Source organism: Nannobrachium achirus, assembly GCF_963921795.1.
Source record: "Nannobrachium achirus genome assembly, chromosome: 11".
Lineage (NCBI taxonomy): Eukaryota > Metazoa > Chordata > Actinopteri > Myctophiformes > Myctophidae > Nannobrachium > Nannobrachium achirus.
Window position 1 is genome coordinate 62,618,301 of NC_137820.1, and position 20,178 is coordinate 62,638,478.

Genomic DNA, 20,178 nt, shown 5'->3' on the forward strand with positions numbered 1-20,178 from the left:
TACTTGCCCAAAGGTCATGCCCACTTGCCTAAAAATTAAATCGTCCATTATAAAATGATAGGTAAGATTTTACTTCCAAATCCAAATATCTACATAGCTATGATTGAATATGTCTATGGTTTCACACTAGTTATTTTACATTTATAAGTGTAGCAACAGTAAAAACAGCACATTATAGGTAAACAGAGCTATTATTTTACATTCCACAGACAGAAGACAGAGCACTCTGGCCACGTTCAGGTGTTTAGACAGATATATGGTGTTGTATTTATAGACGGTTGCGTCTTGTCCGGTCGGGCAACCTGAAAGCAAACTTCACCTGCCCGAAAGTTTTATTTACCTGCCGGGGGCAGGTGGGCAAGCCTTAGTGTCACTCTCTGCACAGGGGTGATGTATCACGGTAATTAAGTGTTATACAATCCATCTCTATGTGTGTTAACTGACCTTTTAGGTGTGGTTTTAGGGCAGCAGGCTGCTGAGGCTGGGCTGCTGCTGAGGGACGGGCCTGTTCTCTGCTGCTCCCCACACTGCTCCCCTGCCTCTGGCGAGCAGGGCGACTCATCAGCACTGGAACACAACACACAGCAACACATACAACTCAGTGCTTTCCTGAGGTCACTTCATGATCCCCGCCCTTCCCCGACACCCCGTAAAACACACACAGAGAGAACACATACACACACATAGATGAAACATAGATGCATGCTTGATGGGATAACAGAAGAACACATCAAAGAAGTAACACAAGAGGAAAACATAGGCGGAGTTGTGTTGAAATGGGGCGAGTGGTGCTAAATACATAAGATGCAGGCAAAGCATCAAAATGTACAGCAAATGGAGAAAGTTGTCTTTTTTTAAATATGTTTTATTTATTAGCTGTATCGTCCTGCTACTCGTACAGCTACAGTACTGCTGTTAAAAGTGGTAGGCAGGGTCTACACACAGTTTTGGAAAATGATTGGACCAAAGTCATTTGTTGCCAGCCGTCAGTCTTGCTTTGTGTCAGAGAACCACCAAGAAGCTCTTTCAGGCCTAGTCAGAATCCAAACATCCACCTAAAACCACCTTCAATATTTGGCTTTTGACAGTTACAACATACTCAGGGAAGAAACCAACAATAGCAAGATAATGAGCCATTGTTTATTTTGAATCCATTATCCTACTTCCGAAAAAGATCATACACACATCTGGAAATCTCCTGGGCAATCCAAAAAACAAATAGGAGTAACGGAGTTTAAGGGCCCATTTACACCAGACATGATGAGCACAATACCCTGACGTCATCGCTTCACTCAACGGAAGGCTGCGTTCCCACCAGCTGTGCCACAAGCGTCTCCATTACGGTTCATGAGCACCCCATATGACTTAGGAGTTGTTCACCCCCAAAATGACTTTTTGATTACTCACGCCATGGAGACTTGAGTTCAATAATATTTTTTTGTAGTTGTCGCATTCCTAACACAAAAAATGATTAGTTGATAGTTAATGTACCCCCATTGATTCTGGATGGGGAGTCGGGGACCCAAATGCATGGCCCGGGATGGGGACCCAAATGCATGGCACTGGATGGGGAAACAATGGGGGTACATTTAGTATAATCAAATTACTATCTAGGAATGAGACAAATACCAAAAAATATTATTGAACTCAAGTCTCTGTGGCATGAGTAATCAATAGAAAAGAAAACGTTTTGGGGTGAACTTCTCCTTTAACTCATTTTGTGCTCCAGACATGAACCGGTTAAATGTATAGCGTGCCGCTCGCAGGGCTCCATTACGCTCCATTGTCTTATTTTGAAGGCTAGAAGTCCATTGCGTAAATACTTCCGGGTTGAGATTTTTGAAAAAAAAAAAAGATTTTTGAAAAAAAAAAATTGAAAAAAAAAATTTTTTTGAAAAAAAAAAAAATTGAAAAAAATTTTTTTTTGAAAAAAAAAAAAAAAAAAAAGGGAATCCGTGTGACGTCACACGGATCAACTCTCAGAACAGCACTGTTCTGAGAACCCGTGGAAAGCTTTTCATCTCTGTCTTCCCAAAACGAGAGAAAGACACAATGGTGAGAAATAGGACTTTGTGAGGATAGAGGGTGCCAGTGGGACCCCAAAAAAAGGTTTTAAAATAGAAAAAGTGAAAATTCATGGTGTAGGTCCTTTAAAAGTGTTGTTTGGAGATAATGGACATTAAAGATGAGATTCCCCGTCTGCCTCCATGTTATGGGATTACTATTTTGTGCACGTGGATCCGTGATGATGATGAATCGGCGAGGGCGATCGTGCCAGGACCTTCCGCCCAGCTACAGGGTAGGAGAACCGGCGTTACAGTAATACAGTACTTTTCGCGAGTATACTCGGGATCGGCACTCTAAATACTCGAGTATTTTTCACGAGTATTCTCGGGATTGGCTACAAATGAGTTAAGTGGTCTGATGACAACCGTACCTCATACTGTAAAAAAAATGCTCCCAAAAAATTTACATTATGAGACAGTTAGGTCACGTGGTCTTTCTACAAACAGTCTGAAATGGGGAAGGACGGCATCACAGAGTTCAGAGCCTCTGCACAGAGTGACTGCGTAGTAGTGAATACGGGGCCGCGAACATAGAAAATAGCCGATTTACAAGCTCACAGTGCGTCATGTCTGCGGCGCGTTGTGAGCTTGTAGCACGGCTATTTTCTGTCACGGCACACACACACAGTGTATGAGACGGGGCTGAACAGTCAACATCTACCGCAGGATCACGCCGTGCTTCTAGTGGAAGAGACGGACATGGCCACTAAAAGTGTTCCAGAGCACGGGAGGAGAACGTTGGACCCTCGATACTAATCTCTGACAGCTTGTTTGTAGAAGACTTAATTTTTTGCTGTAAATATGCCATGAAGTTGTGGAATCTTTATAATTTTTACACCTACAACTGCAACTTTTAATTTACGGTATACAAAGTCGCATTTTCACTGCGGTCAGCTGTCTGTTGTTGACTCAGGCTCAACTCCGCCCCTCGCCTCATATTAGCCAATCACATTAATGTATTGCGGTTACTGTACAGAAAGGGTCCACTTTAAGAAATTACTTCCTGAGCTTCAAATCCAGCTGAGCTTCCTTGCCCCCTGGGCAACCTTTGGTGACATTCAATAAACTGGAATTGGGCACGGCCCAGGTTAATCAGTTCTTCCTTGCTCTATGACAAAACCTTTCCTCAAAGTTTCATGGTCTTACGTGAATCCTTTTAGAAATGATGCACCTGTTGGTGATGGGGTTCATCCTCCTGACAACGTGCACTGCAAATTCCATTGCAATCCAGTGAGTAGTTTTAAAGACAACCTTGTTTATGACCAACCTTACCATCTTTAGAGCCTCGTCATTAGTGGGGCTAAACAGTAAACAAAGAGGTAGTCACTATTGTGGGATGAATGACGCCAAATCTATATAATCTGATGTTCATCAAGAAGGCATTGATTTGTGTTTAAGACACCATTCCATAACAGTTTACAGATGTTTTTAATATATATAAAAGTTGATGTCTGAAAAGTGTCCATTACACCAGGAAATATATTAACAACATGAACCGATTTATCGGTTGATCAATTTCAATCCACCGCTATTGGCCTCTCATAGATGTATGTGCATTTTGTAGCTATTGTTCGGTAATGTTGCTATTTTAGCTTTGCGCAACACTGTCATGACAAATTAGAGTATTAAATTACCCCCCCAAACATTTATGGAGACACAGTTTCTACCTGACGATATGCTAATATGTTTATAATAATAACAATAGTAATAACAATAAAATATAAGAGTGTGTGGGGTTGTGTATGTGTGTGCGACTGCGTGTGAGAATTGTGGCCAATATATCAATATCAATATCCTAGTTCCAGACCCTGAATCGCTAGCCACACCCCTTAAAGGTTAAATGACATTCTGTTTTTACCAATCATAAAAGTCTTTGCCCTGGTCCTAAAAACATGTTTTAAAATGTTTAAACTTGAAAATCCACTCCATGGAGCCATGGTGTCTCTCTCTGTTTAGGTGTCATGAAAAACGGTCTGTCACCTGAAATACTCTAAACTCACCACCAGGGGAGCCTCTCTCTCCCACTCATTCTAACAAAATAAATATTAGTAGGCCTATAGTGCAGTAAGTACATGTACTTGAGTACAATTTTGAGTATTAGCCCTAACCCTAACCCTAACCCTTTCCAATTTTCAATTCTTATACTTCTACTCCACTACATCTCAGAGGCAAATGCACTTTATCTCTCCACTACAATCATTTGGAGGCTTTAGTTACTAGTAACTTTGTAGATTTTGATTATTAATACAAATCAATCACTTCAGCCCTTATAGGACAGCGATTCTCAAACTATGGTACCCAAAGTGGCCACACACACACACACACGCACGCACACACGCACGCGCACGCACATACAGATCTGCGGCCGCCCCGGCTCCAACACACAGAGATGCGTGTTCGCATTTTTTGTTGCTTTCGCACAAGACAGTGGCTGTGACACAGACACACACACAACCATGGCAGCTAAAGAGGCTGAGCTAAGCCCTGGCCTGAGGCATACGCGTCTGCATGATCAGCGGGGAATTGTGTCATTACGAGCCGAGGCGCGGGTGTTTTTTCTTACCCCGGGAACGATACATTACCGGAGCCCTGCGGTTACTATGTACCTTCGCGGAGTTCAATTTAGACCGTCGGCGCCGCGGTAACGTTCAGCTCAGCCTCCGCTCCGCAATGCAGAAAAACGTCATGGTCCTTTGTAGTTATAGCAACATATTTTGGCTAAATGCCTCAGTTTAGAGAAACACCTATTGCTTGTGTTATAGCGTTTTACTGTCTGCTCGCATTACTGTCTGTCTGTGTGTGTGTGTGTGTGGGTGCGCTGTGCACTGTCACAGCAACGACAGAGTGTCGGTAAAAGGAGGGAGGTTCCACTTAGCTCTACCCCGTGGAGCAGTGCACTGTTAGTCGGACACAGCCGACACAGAGTGTCGGTAAGAAGGAGAGAGGTTCCGCTGTGCGCAAATACATAGCGATTTTAATTATTTCACTAAAGCATAAACAGACTACTTGATATGAAGGATATTGATGTAAATAAGATATTTGAATGGATAAATGTATTTTATATGCCCATATTTACAATTAAAGGATGATATAATGTAAGAGGTCACTTCCTCAAAACTTGGGCTGTGGAGAAATAACTCTATGGGAGAAATACAGACAGGGAGACTGGGAGAGAGGAGGACTGACGACGTATGAGTCCAGTATCCAATGAACTGCGCGTTTGAGACTCATTATGCAGAAACCGGCACAAACACACAGATAGCAGGAAAACCACTGCATGTCAAAAGTTGTGTTTTTTTTGGTGTAATTGAGGCCAGGGAACATTAAAAAAAGCATAAAAAACTCAAAATTTATTTTTGGATGTCACCACCCCTTTAAAATTTTTGTTTTGGCGATTCAGTGGTCTAGAAGTGCTCTCATTGAAGAGGCCTTCCTCGTTCGAAAATCTGTACGGCGAATCAGCATCGTGAATCAGCGTCTTGTGATCAGCGTGGGTGGGGGTTTCCCAGAACTCATGTGCGTTGTGAACCAATCGCTGAAGACTGCCTCTTTTTTGGCAATGCCCATCCCTGCAATCGCCTTCGGTGGAAGCGAGTTCAGACTGAATAATGGAGTGAAACGAAATGTCAATTCAGGCTGAGTGTCAGGCTACAATATCTGTACTCCACAATACAAGTGTCGGCCCTGAAATACTAGTATCAGTCGGGCTCCATCCATAATCCATTACATAATTAATAAGATAATCAAAGACCCTTTGACTCGTAGACCTCAACAGTATTTGCCATCATGTACCAGATCTTTAAGAGGCAGATACCAAGGAAGTGACAAACTAACCAAACTCAGACGGAGGAATCAGGTGCCAGTTCAGAACATCCTCGGACAGCAACAACAAGGTGCCCTCTGGTTTGTGTTTATAAAATGAATAATTTCACCATAAGTTACACAAATAAAAACCTGTACTTTGACGACCTTTTGGTAGAAAGACATGCAGAATGGAAAATGGAATAAAAAAACAAACAAACAAACAAACAGAGCGGAGATCAAAGAAGAGACCAAAACTAAGGGGGGAAAAAAAGTTGGTGGTTGACGTGACAACAAGACTACATCACGGCTGCAGGCTGATCTCTGATTGGCTGTACATACCGATAAGATTTCAACACCCTGAAGAAGACCACACCCACAACGCACAGCAAGAGAAAGAGGAGGGGGGAAGCTCAGGTTGTAAGTGTCAGTCAAACAACAATCGATCGGTCATGTCAAAAAGGACAGCAGTTATTTACTGAGACAGACAGACAGTACTATGCAGCATCAGCAGACTCAGGGAGACAGGAGGAGACAGAGGAGGGGGGAGGGAGGGGGGTTATTGTGGTCTGGCTCTCTCAGTTTTACATTCACACTACTAGAATAAAGTGACACACAGCAGAGAAATGGCCTTCAAGTGATAGATTTAGTGGAAAACTGGTCTCATAAAACATATATATATATCGTCACTGTCGGATAGAAACCTGATATCTCCAAGTTTCAAATTTGTACATTTTTTTCGCAAAGTAAAGCACTGCTTCATCACAAAAGGCCATCGCACAAAAGTAGTGACAAGCACACAACACCTCGCGGTGCGAGGCGTTGTGTGCTTGTAGATCGGCTGTTTTCACTAGTTTAAATCATTTCAAAAATGATAAATTCAAAACAAACGGTTTTGGACATACAAGGTTTCCAACCGACAACGACGATATATATATATCATGGTACTTTAAGAACAGCCCGTTATTATTGCTCTCTTAACGTATTTCAAACTGATGCTCAGGGCTTGTAGAGACCAACAGTTTATAGTCAATAGTCAGTATAAGCTGTAAGCCTGCAAATTCCACTGAATCACTTTTTGTGTTAAGACAGCAAATGTTTGTACAATCAAAGTCAATTCTTTGTAGTCCCTCTATACTCTTCTGAAAACCAGTTTGACAGCCAGGCAGATGTTCTGTATCAGTCACTGGTAGTCAGTATAATACCCATTCAGGCCGGGAACACATTGTTGTGTAGTACAGTACATGTACAGTATGTAGCAACATATTTGTTTTTGTCATTTTTGAATAATATTTTGACGTTTTTCAGAAAAATTAGTTCAGGCCTAAATGGGTTAAAGAATAGAGGATTTGTGTTTGTGCAGGTTTGGATTGAAGCACTTTATATGCAAAGGGGGCAGCACATATTTTGGAAAAGATAAGGAGAATTGAAGACAAGAGGAGAGAAGACAAGGAGAGAAGACAGGAGGCGTATGGTGGAGTTGAGAAGGAATATTCTCTGCACTTGTTCATGGTCCAGTCCAAATCTTTACCCCAACAAGCTGTTAGATTTCAATTTGATCTCTTCCTGAGACCGAGAGCCAGTCTCAAGAAAAGATACCAATACTCCTGCGATGCGTAAGACCATCTAGACAAGAGCTTGTGGAGTTTAACCCTCAAAGACTTGGAACGCGCCCAAGTCGATTTAGATTTTAACCACTTTAACCATTATTTGTGCTTTAACTATTGAAAAATAGCAGATATACAAGCTCGCAGCGCGGCACCGAGTGCCGCGCTGCGAGCTTGTAGATCTATTTTTGAAAAACCGTGAAAATGTGGGCAAGTCTTTGAATATCTTTGACCCGACTTCTTCTAAATCAGCTGTTCTCAAACTTTTTCATGTCAAGGACTCCCAAAATGACAGGTATTTGGCCGCGGACCCCCATCTCAAAATATGTTGTTCTAGGGACCCTCCCAGAAGCAGAGATTTGAGTTACAAAAGTTTGCTTTGAAAAATATATATTTAATAATGTGCCCACATTTTCACTTTTTTTTTCAAAAATAGCAGATCTACAAGCTTGCAGCGCAGCACTCGTATATCTGCTATTTTTTCAATAGTTAAAGCGTTCAATAATTCTAGGCCTAAATCTAACACTGTACCGATGTAGGAGGAACAGAGACAGTGATTCTACAGAATTGGTGCTCATAAGAACACTCATGTTTGCGGTGTGTCAGTCAGTCAGTGTCTAACCTCTTGAAGACGGCAGTCTCGGTCTTGGCGTCGACAGTGAGGCTGACTGTTTCTTTCATGGAGCCGTTGATGACTGTCTCTGTAATGCTGCGCTGCTCGCATGATGCTTCCTCATCTGCGGCAGAGCCAACGGATGCTTTGGAGGAAGAGGGGGACGTGGCAGAAGTCACACCGTCGCTGGACCAACCGTCACAACCGTCTGGAGCGAGACGGTTGTTGGATGACAAAACAAAGCTGAATTAGTTGTCGAAGATTAGATTGTGGATTTAACGACAGATCAAGCAACGTCAGGGGACTGAAGCAGACTTGGAGCCAAAGTTGATGGTGAAAAGGAATTACGTTTCTACATCGATTAATCTAACACGTTCCCTTCTGGGATTTAAACAACAGGCATAAAAACAAACAATTTATTGTTGTCACGATTATGTCATTTTACATGACGATTATTTGTCACTCAAATAATTGCGATTAACAATTTAATTGTGTTTTTGTCGTTGACAATTACATTTCTGTTTGGCTTTTAGGCTTTGAAGTTGCACATGGCGGTATGATGCATAACCTAAAAATACAAAGACATTATAGATCGGCTATTTCCACTACTTTTTGATGTATTTGAATGACACTATATAAACATTTCTCAAAATGGAAGCGATTATGACGATTATGCAAAATAATTGCGATTACCTCAAATAATTGCGATTAGACGATTATGTAATAATTGTGACAGCCTATAGTCAGCCATGTTTGACTTCACACTGTTGTGTTGTAGACTCAAGTGTTTGCATCATCATGTATGGGTGTGTGTGTATGTGTCATCATGTATGGGTATGTGTGTATAAGTGTATGCGTCATCACGTATGGGTGTGTGTAAGTGTATGCGTCATCATGTACGGGTGTGTGTGTGTGTGTGTGTGTGTGTGTGTGTGTGTGTGTGTGTGTGTGTGTATGTGTGTGCACATCTTACCATCAGGCTGCATCGGTGCGTTGACCCCTAGAGGGTCCATGGTCTCTACACTGGTTTCCATAGCTACCGGGGAGTTGCACCTCAGAGGGTCTTTGGGACTGAAGAGAGATAAAACATAATATGTCAACTGGAAGGCATACCATAGGTAGATCACGTACAGACATGCCCTATTGTATTGTACAATAATAGTTGTTTTAGTTATTCTGTATATTCTCCCCGACGCTTTGTCAATTCAAGTTCAAGAACAGTCAACTGGGGGGGGGGGGGGGGGGGGGGATCTATCTACTTCCTGTTAACCTAACCTGCCAAAATGGCTGTTGGTGGATTATCCAGACATTTCTATTATTTCAGGGATATACCTTATGATCTGAGACAGCATTCATTTTACAAGACCATCATAGAGATCCAACGACATGTCATTCTTTTCACGGCAAATGCAGCGGTCATTGTTTACTCACGCGCGAAAGTTGCAGCTCTGGGGATTCTATTTCATCCCTCCTGACCGCCAGAGGCGGTGCTTAAAGCACTGAATATATCCCTTCGCGCATGCGCATTCGAGTATGAATACCAACAAAGTCACTTGTGACCCCTGGATGACCCTACAGAGGGTATATCATCCGGGGTTATCCAATGGATCATTTCCTTTTTTCTTCTCGCGCGCCGAGTTTCGTTTGCAAGCTCTGCATTGAGCTACAATATGCATCAGTATACGATGCATTATTATGCAACCTACCTTATTATTGAAGTCGCTAGTAGTTCCGTGGCCGTTTTGGTCGGGGTAGCGAGAGTTCGCCCTCCAGGAACTGCGACTTTATCTCCTCTACAAGCGGAGTTTATTTCACGTGGACGCGAAAGCGTCCGATCTTGACGAGGGTCTTAACTCTCCGGACAAGAGGTAGGTTACTGTTGTTAGCGGTAAGTTCCGCACTACGATGAGGTTAAAGTTACATTGTGTTTGTTTGTATAAGAGAATAAACTGTTGCGAAAGGCTGCTGGCGCTGCCTCCCTCCAATACGAGATTCTCGTTTGCTGTGAACGGACCGTTTGCGCTCCGTTTCTACCATTATCAAGGATACATACTATTATTACTTTCCTTGTTGTTGAAACACGCTGTTTTAGCGAGTTGTTTCTTTCTTTTTTGTTTCATTTTCTGGTTAGATCACATGCCGTTCCTGCTCGCAGCATGACGGCCTACTTATGCTTTTTTGGTAGACATTGTCTAATAGCTTTTGGCAGCGTTCAAGCTTGCTTCAAGCTTTCGTAAACATATTAGCCAGCTGGTACAGCACCGTCTCCTACGATAGAAATATTGCGTACAGGGCAGGCAGCGACCTCCCTCAGCAAAATGGTCTCTATTGACGATTGATTGATCGTAGCTACCGATAGTTTGTACTTGGTAAAGTGGAGCTACAAGTAGCTCAAACTCTTAACTATATTGTATAGCTTGTTTTGTTTATCAGTCACTGCTGAGTGCTGATACGGGCAGCGTGCGCGCCTTCACACAGCAGGTGCCCATTACTGGTGGTGTTACCAGTAGTTCGTTCGTAGCTTAATTTCCAAAACTTTATATTAAACTTTTGGGCTGGTGTAGATTGCATAACGCTCTCTCATCCCAGCATGGATCTGTAACTCAGACTACTACGACTAGCGTGTTTGGATGTAGTGCTGTTAGTTTGCTACTTGATTAGCGTTTACTGCCTGGTAAATGCAAGCATAACAAGAATTGACAATTGTCAATATTAAGCTGTGTTCACTTGCCGTTTTCTTATAATAATAAACCAACTTTACGTTGGATAGCTTTCAAAGGAAGCATTTCATGCTGCTGCATAAATGGCAGCATCCAAACCTTTATTGAGGGTGATGATAAGCTGGTTGTTTGTAAGTTGCATAGTAAACAACTTTACATTTGGATAGATTTCAAAGTGCTACAATAAACATTGGCATATTAGCATCTCACTGCTACATAAATGGCAGCATCCAAACCTTTATTGAGGGTGATAAACTTGTTGTTTGTAAGTTGCATAGTAAACAACTTTACATTTGGATAGATTTCAAAGTGCTACAATAAACATTGGCATAAGAAGCATCTCACACTGCTACATAAATGGCAGCATCCAAACCTTTATTGAAGGTTGTAAGCTGGTTGTTTATTAGTTAGCTTCTGTTGGTGGTACAGGTAGCGTACACGCTCCTCCTCTCACACCGAACAGGCTCCAACTAACAGCACGGCGGTATTCCAGTTAACAGTCCTGATTATCTGAAGAGCCGACTAAATACTGTAATTAAAACTTTTGCTGGTGCAGGTGGCGTGAGCGCCCCCTCCCCCCAGCTTACGGCATCTGCTGCAGCTAGCCTACTTGGTAGCTAGCTACTGGTACTCCATAGCCTAACTTTATATTTTATATTTTTTATATAACTTTTTGGTTGGCATACAATTTTCGGCAATGACGGCCTCTGCTGGTGCAGGCAGCGTGAGCGCTCCCCCCCAGCTTATGGCCTCTACTGCAGCTAATCTACTGTGTAGCTAGCTATCAGTAGTCTGTTTCATTAAAGTAATATATTTATAATATTTGAGACATTTTATATGCAACGACAGCCTCTGCTGGTGCAGGCAGCGTAAGCGCTCCTTCCCCCCAGTTTATGGCCTCTACTGCAGCTAATCTACTGTGTAGCTAGCTACCAGTAGTCTTTTTTTCATTAAAGTAATATATATTTATAATCTTTGTTGAGACATTTTATATGCAACGACAGCCTCTGCTGGTGCGGGCAGCGTAAGCGCTCCTTCCCCCCAGCAAGTGGTCCACAGACCAACTAACAGCCTCTGCTGGTGCAGGCAGCGTATGCGCTCCCTCTACACTCAGTATACATGTTCCACAGTCCAGTTAAGAGCAGCTTTCACGCTCTGGTTTTATAATGCACTTAACTTGTAAATCTCAAGCAGTGCAACAATAAGCATTTAAAGCATTGAAAGAAAGATGTATGGTAGCAGACTTTGATTAACGGCTACTACAAGCCGGTTGTTTATGAGTGGGCATCTGCTGGTGGTACAGGTAGCGTACGCGCTCCTCCCCCCACCATACAGGTTCTACAGTCTAGCTAATGTCGACGTTCCAGCTAACAGTGACGTTCGCGCTCTGGTAAGCGGAAGAGTTGTCTATCCTGCTCAAATTATGGCCTTTGCTGGTATATGCAGCGTACACGCTCCATCCCTCCAGCATATGGTCAATATTGTCTAGCAACCAGTGGCGTCCGCGCTCTGGGCTAGTTGGGACTGGTGTGTGTTGGCCGGTGCAGAGAAACCGGTGCCACCACAATGGAGATCTCCCACTTTTGCACCTCGTGTGAGGCTCCTCTCCAGCCGGATGCCGGCCATGACCTCTGCCCTGTGTACCAGGAAGAAAAGGTCTGACTTCATCCATGTTGGATTGGCTATTTGCTGAGTTGGCTTACATGAGGGCCATTGCCCGCCAACCGTTTACCTTTGGAGGATGTTTAAGTGCCTACTCCTCCAATGCCACAGCTGACTCCAGAGGATGATGTGATCTTCCTTGCAGCTTGAGCTACACACTTCCATGAATATAAGGAAGATGCATGGGCCTTAGAGCCGAGCTCCCACTCCTCAGCTCAGAGCCATTGACTGAGACATAGTACAGCTCCATGCGCATTATCATTCGCATAGCCCTGGAATGCCAGCACCTAACCAGGCCAAGCACCCTCGCCAGGCGCAGGCCGCCCTCCACTGCCTTTTATGTTCCTCATGCCTGTCAGCCATGAATGATTCAATAAGTGCTCGCCTGGGTTGTAGGCCAGCTATCAAGCCTGTCATCACAGTCCGCATTGTGTTCCCCGAGGGGGCTGTGTGGCAGGGGGTTTGAATGCGAGGTGCTTGGGCAACTCCCTATCATACCTTATGCTTGCCCTCTCAACGTCTTTGCAAAGGGCAATGTGAATGCTGACTCCATCACCTTCAGTGACGTGTCACCAGAGGCATTGGGTTTATTTCCATGAACTCAGATTGATGATGCCCATCCTAGTTCAAACTCATCCCAGAGTGTGGCTTTAACAGTTAAGCCTGACTGGGGCACCTAGGAGAACTCTGTAGTCTCCCAGTGGAAGGGTTTGGTTCAGCAGTGATGGAACTACTGAAGCGAATCATGCAGGCTAGGTAGACCAGGCGGCAGCTGAGGCTACTGGGCCAGCTGTGATACTTTTCCCATCTGCAGCTCAGATACTGGGCTGCTTACACCTTAGACGTGTTGGTGGTTGCCACCTCAAACGCCTGATATAAGCATCAGTTCCGACACCGGCCCCCCACATCTGGCTGGGTCAAAAGAAGGCAGTCAGTGACCCGGCAAAAATCCTAACATTGGACCGGGAGCTATCCGTCCTCCTGACGAAGGGTGCCATTGAGGCTGTAGACCCTCTGTCAGACAAGGAGGTTCTAATCTAGGCTGGTTTGGCCAGACTATATACTAATGCAGCTAACTGCAGTATAGTATAGCTTTCCCACCTTGTTTTAACATGGGTGGATTGTTTCGCTGTGCTAGGCTAGTTCTAATCGACATACTTCCTTGAGTCTGGGGGACCCAAGAGGTATATTAAGGTCATGTCATCTTATATGTTGACCACAGCAGATGATCTGCAAACTGATACCCACAGTTTCCGCTGCCTGTCAACACTGGCAGTTTCTGTGCTATGCCTATCAAGGCCACCACTGGAAGCTCAGGATGCTTCCTTTCGGGTTCTCCCTCTCCCAGAGGGTGTTCACAAGGTATCTGGCAGCCTGTGGCCTTAAATACCACTACTATAACAGCCAGCACCAGGTGGTGCATTTGGCTCTACTGTGCCTTCTGCCGTGCCTGAGAGGCGAGCACATTCTCTTGCGGTCACGTAACACCTTGACCGTGTATTGGGGTAAACCGGGGCGGAACCAGGTCTGCACGGCTGCTGCAGGCATCCATGGACCTCATGACTTGGGGCAGTCCCCTGCCCGATTAGCGGGCAATGTATCTACCGGGTGAGTAGAATCACCTCAAAAGCCCCAAGTAGGTTGCCGCCCAAAGGGCGCCTTCCTTTGAAATGTGCACATGCCCAGAGGCACTGCACATGCATTCTACTGCTTCCACTGATACGACCAGTGCTTAAGAGTTCTTCAGGAGGGTCACACCATTCGACTGGTGGCTCCCTTCTGGCTGTTTACCTGGCTGCACAGACTAAGTCACAGCCATAGCACCTCCGGGACAGGAGAGGTCTCCTCTCGACCTTGGAGGTCGGGTCTGGCATCCCAATTCTCAAGCCCTTAAACTGAACCGCTGCGGGTAGCTGTGCGGATCCAGGCAGGCATACCGTCCTGAATGATAGAGGGCCGGGGCCATCCACCAGGTTACAGTAGGATAACAGATGGAGCTGTTTCCAACTGGTGTATGGGTCAGAGTGATAACCCAGTGCGTTGCTCTGTGCCTACTTTTCTGGAGTTTCACCAGTCCCTCCTAGACTGGGGCCACTCTTCGTCTACTCAAAAATTTTGCATAGCAGCAAGATCATGTAGACATGGTAGAAATCGACAATGGCACAGCCATAGTGGGGAACAATAGTCAAGTGTCCCTTTTCCCGGAGGGGGCTCTGAGGTTTTATCCTTCAAGAGCCTTGAGAACTTCCATCATGGGATCTTCCCATGGTACGGACACCCTTTGCGGGCCTCCCTTTCAAGCCCTTGACACAGGCAGTCTAGGTTGGTGGCATGTGAGAAGGCATTCATCCTGCCCATTACCTCAACAGACGTGTCAGTGAGCTACACGCCCTGCCTGTCAGTGACTCTTGTCTGAAGTAGAACTCAGACGGCTGAGGTGTCGCTATGTGGCCGAACACAGCGTTCCTCCTTAATGGTGCTGTCTCAGTCGCACCTCAACCAGCCTGTAAGGCTTGCCCAGCTTAACCTCCACCACGAGAGTGGGTGGACAAGCTGGAACTGTTGTGCCCAGTGTGGGCCCATAGAGCTTATGTTAGCCCTGCCACATGCTTTCGGCAGCCAGAACAGCTCTTCCGTGGCTATGATGGCCCAGATATTGCGCTCCCCATACAGCGCCTGCCCCATTTTTAATTGTGGGTGCCATCAGCCACACCTACAAGGCGAGTAATCGTCCCCTGCCATCTGGTATAGGGTGCCACTCTAATGATAGTGCCCCCACATCATGGGCTACCTGAGAGTAGTACCCCTGGAAGATATTGGTGCCACTGCCTCATGGCAGTCATTGGCACGTTCTCCAGGTTCTATTGGGTGATTGTTGCCACTCCATATCCATTGGGGGTGGTTCTCTTCCCAGAATCCTTCGATTCTGCTCTTTGAGGTTTGTAATCAGGATTCCTCGTGACTTTGTTGGTATAGTCATTCAGTGCTTTAAGCACCGCCTCTGGCGGTCAGGAGGGATGAAATAGAACGAAAGTTACGTATGTAACTACGGTTCTATGAATCCCGAATGACCGCCAGAGCACTGGGTCACTCAGAATCCTCGTGGTCTCGCGAGAAGATTCTGTAGGAAATGATCCATTGGATAACCCCGGATGATATACCCTCTGTAGGGTCATCCAGGGGTCACAAGTGACTTTGTTGGTATTCATACTCGAATGCGCATGCGCGAAGGGATATATTCAGTGCTTTAAGCACCGCCTCTGGCGGTCATTCGGGATTCATAGAACCGTAGTTACATACGTAACTTTCGTTTTAGCTGTTGCGCTCAAACCCAAGCAATTTCTAGACTTAGCCCATAACACCTCGTGTCGTATATCAAAGATTAGATAATAATCATGTGAATTATAACAGGTACCATCTCTTGTCATAGTCTGGCATAAACACACATGCCTGGCATAAACACACACACACACACACACACACACACACACACACACACACACACACACACACACACACACACACACACACACACACACACACACACACACACACACACACACACACACACACACACACACACACACACAGTCCTCCTACCTGACAGGCGAGAAGCCAGAGAAGTCGGCCCAGCCCGTCTCAGAGTTGGAGGTGGTGGCAGGAGAGGCGCTCCAGGAGGGGTCAGGGCGCGGTGCTGTGGAGGGGGAGGTGGGGGACGGGTTGCTGGGGCTGGAGGAGGCTGGTGGTGCTGTGGAGCTACCTGTGTCCATGGGGATGTCATCAAAGTTAGCTGTCCACACAGGTCCTAAACAAGACACCACACAATGAGTTTCTCCCCACTGATAATGTTATGTCTATGGGAAGTGAAGGACGCTGTATTTTGTAAATCAATGTGTTCGGGGCATTTACATTTACCTACAAGTCATTGAATTTTGTGTGCATTTGTATTCATTTATTCTGAAGTATACCCATGTACAGTATAGTAAAGGTTAAGCATCATCAATAATCATTATGTATCAATTAAATCATCTCTACATTAAAAAATCAATTAATCCTATCCCTGCATTCATAACACCACACAACTCCACACCGCCCACTTGTGCCAGGTTTTCCACTACAGGAATCTGGGTAGAGTGGTGTGAAAGTGGTACTAAACGTGGTACTAAAAAGTATCCAATCTAGAGTAGGTCTGAGCTAGGCCAAACACAATAATGACTGATCACTCACTGACTTCTCATTTAGCCCACCAGGATATAGTTGTAACATGACCAGTAAGACTCCCTAATCGGGAGATAAGCGACCGTTGGTCGCTTATCTCCACAAATAGGCCAAAAGTTTGTTTTACCAATTATCAAGACATACGGGCAGTTGACAGTTTGCCATGTTTACTCATTGAAGTTGAATCTCCATATATGGAGATAACCTACGCATCACACTAAGTCTGACCTCACCAGCCCATATTTGGGCATGAGCAACTTATGTCTCCATATATGGAGATATGATGACATCACACAGTCCTCAGCCGATGATGTGGCGTGATGTCATACAATACACAAACGAGCCCAGATATGAGCAGGGCAAAAGTGTGACGTGACGGACGGCCGGTGGAGGTTTTGATACTAAACTGCGACCTTACGGTCGCAATAATAGATTCTATTGTTATAACCACTATTATAATCTATTTATAGTGTTTTATAATTATCATAGTAATATATTAATACTTTATAGTGTATTATAATCACAGTTATAATCCATTATAGTGTATTATAATTAGGATAGTTGTAATACAAATTTATATTGTATTATAATCACAATTAAAAGGGTCAATTTGTTTCTTACCGATAGGAGTACTTTTGAGTAATGGAAAATGTCGATATTTTTATGTGATGTGGTGTAGTGTGGTGTGGTGCTAAAGCTGCAGTGGAAAAGGGGCTAAAGTCACATACTATTCTCACCTGTGTCGACCTCCATCCTGTCATCAGCGCTAGGGTTGGAGGCCTCAAATGGATCTCTCTTCACATCCTCTTCCTCCGAGTCTGTGCTCTCCTCACTGTCTGTACTGCCTGAACTCCTGAACACACAACACACATGCTTGTAGTTAAGTAGTTATCAATACAAATCCACTGCTGGGGTGTAAAAGAAATAACATCTCCTCTGAAGCATAAGCATGTTTTCACGATGTCACAGCTTGTCCCTCACAGCATTTCTGATTGAATACTTTATTTGAAGTTTGTAAAAAGTACAGAGGTGCAGTAGGTGATTTTTAGTATTTGAATTATTCGACCTCAAAATTTTCTAATAGTCGATATTTGACAGTACTGGCCAAACTGTCAAATATTAAGTAAGCAAGAGGTGAACATTGTGAAAATAGCCGATCTACATGCTCACAACGTAGATCTGCTATTTTCACAATATTTATCTGTGGAACCGAGTCACATTAACTGTAATACCTACAATTCCAAGTGCTTGTCAGGGTGGGGGTGCCACTGCCCAGTTCAAATATGTTTATTTTGGGGGTCACGGCCTAAAAAGGTTTTAGAACCCCTGGTATAGAGCATTAACAAATTCATCCACCAGGGGCATTGACAACTCATTCTTACGACTTCCTATCTAGCCAAGCTTTATAAACTATATATTGTTGAAGCGGTGAAAGCCGCTTCCAAGGAGTGGCTTTGTGTGTCCCGTACATGTCCATATATGGTCATTCCAGTCCAGAATGAACAGGTTTTGTCTGTCCCGTACATGTCCCGTGCAAGCAGAATTGAGGATTGGTCAAGCTTCACATGACAATTTGGCTCTCCAGATAAAATCATTCATTCATTCAGAATTCATAGAAATATAGAACTAAAGCACATAGAAAGTATAGATCTAGAACACAGATTTCATAGCTCTAGTACACAGAATAAAAATTCACCGCTTCACTTAGAACCGAGGTTTGATTTTATTTAAAGAGAAAACAATAAAAAAATAGAAATGAGCTAATATTCGACTTTGGTGAACAACGTTGAATAGTGACTTTTATATTTGAATATTTGGTGAATGCCTTAAGGTGCAGTTATACAATAATGCTAAAAAGGAGAACAATCCCTAAGGGCGTTTCCATTGTGGTCCTATGTATTCTCTGAACGATAAATGTCAATAAAGCTGTCAACAACACCATACCATCCCAGGCTTTTACCTATAACTACTATAATGTGATTTCATGTGTTGAGCATTTACTTTCTGGCGGCAAAACATGTAACCTGGTGTAATCAAGGTGTTTGGTGGCACTGGCAACTGAACTGACCCGAGATCTATTGTGTTATACCTGGGACGCCTCTGTGTCTCCGGAGCGAAGGTTACGTCTTTCTCATCCCAGATGTCCTCCTCATCAGAACCAGCATCTTCAAACTGCTGGATCTTCTCCTTACAGCGAGCCTCGAACAGAGCTATGTTTGCCTGGGGAACAGACATGGAGCATAACCTTATAGACGGATGCGTTTATAAGCGTACACGTGACATACGTGCATGAACAAAACACTGTTTAACTCTCAAATACCTGGAACGCGCCCGAGTCGCGTTAGATTTTAACCACTTTAACCATTATTTTATGCTTTAACTATTGAAAAATAGCAGATATACAAGCTCACAGCGCGGCACCGAGTGCCGCGCTGCGAGCTTGTAGATCTGCTATTTTTGAAAAAACGTGAAAATGTGTGCAAGTCTTTGAATATCTTTGACCCGATCTTTGACCCGACTTCTAAATCCTTCTTCTAAATCATGTTGTTCTCAAACTTTTTCATGTCAAGGACCCCCAAAATTACAGGTATTTGGCCGCGGACCCCCATCTCAAAATATGTTGTTCCAGGGACCACCCAGAAGCAAATATTTGAGTTATAAATGTTCGCTTTTAAATAGATATGTTCAAAGACTTGCAAAGAAATATCATGATTTTTCAAAAATAGCAGATCTACAAGCTCGCAGCGCGGCACTCGGTGCCGCGCTGTGAGCTTGTATATCTGCTATTTTTCAATAGTTAAAGCAGTCAATAATCGTAGGCCTAAATGGGTTAACCTCAACTTCAAACCGGGCTTACCCCCGATTAATACGTCATTGCTGCACTCCGAATACAGCCCATCTACAATCTCACAATGAGTTGCTAGGAGCACAACACCACAGTACGATGGCAAATTAATCAAGCATTACCGGTCAAACATCTAGATGCTGCTGTTCAGTTCCATTACTCGTTAATTCTAGCTATGCTGGTGGTGACATGATACAGAATACACAGCATCACATTTCAATTTAGTGCAGTTACATGTCTTGTTTTCTCCTGTTGGAATGTTTTGTTATTGTTGCTTTGTTGGCCACCCACAACTATATGAAAATACATTATGACATATGTGCATCACAACAACAAAATCAGGTTAATAATCAAAATACTTACACTGTCATTTGTATTCAGTGAAAAATTGATGTCTGATATTCTATCAAAGGGAATACTGCAATGTTAAAGAGAACAGAGTTTAATTTAGGTTAGGTCGTTAGGCATCCACATTCATGAAAACACAAACTGTAGACCAATCGTTTGCAACTAGCATCAACAACTTCATATTGAACCCCCCCCCCCACCCACCCACCCACCCAAGGCTGCCACAAAGCACCAAAAAGAGAGAAGAATTGAGCGATTCTTTTATCATGTCCACTTGTTAGAGGGAGCAGTACATTTT

General features: G+C 43.9%; 1 protein-coding gene across 6 annotated transcripts in view; it reads right to left on the reverse strand.

The window, feature by feature from the left end:
• ppp6r3 (protein phosphatase 6, regulatory subunit 3) overlaps positions 1–20,178 on the reverse strand; it is a 54,182-nt gene that overhangs the window by 3,315 nt on the left and 30,689 nt on the right. For 3 of the 6 annotated variants that reach the window (XM_080736522.1, XM_080736521.1, XM_080736519.1), the window contains exons 17-23: positions 19,896–19,950; positions 18,777–18,907; positions 17,416–17,540; positions 16,070–16,274; positions 9,061–9,158; positions 8,097–8,295; positions 445–567 (exon numbers count right to left, since the gene is read on the reverse strand). In XM_080736522.1, coding sequence (XP_080592648.1) covers positions 445–567; positions 8,097–8,295; positions 9,061–9,158; positions 16,070–16,274; positions 17,416–17,540; positions 18,777–18,907; positions 19,896–19,950 — 936 coding nt within the window. The remainder of the gene's footprint in view (positions 1–444; positions 568–8,096; positions 8,296–9,060; positions 9,159–16,069; positions 16,275–17,415; positions 17,541–18,776; positions 18,908–19,895; positions 19,951–20,178) is intronic. The other 3 variants (XM_080736524.1, XM_080736520.1, XM_080736523.1) reach the window with 2 other exon arrangements.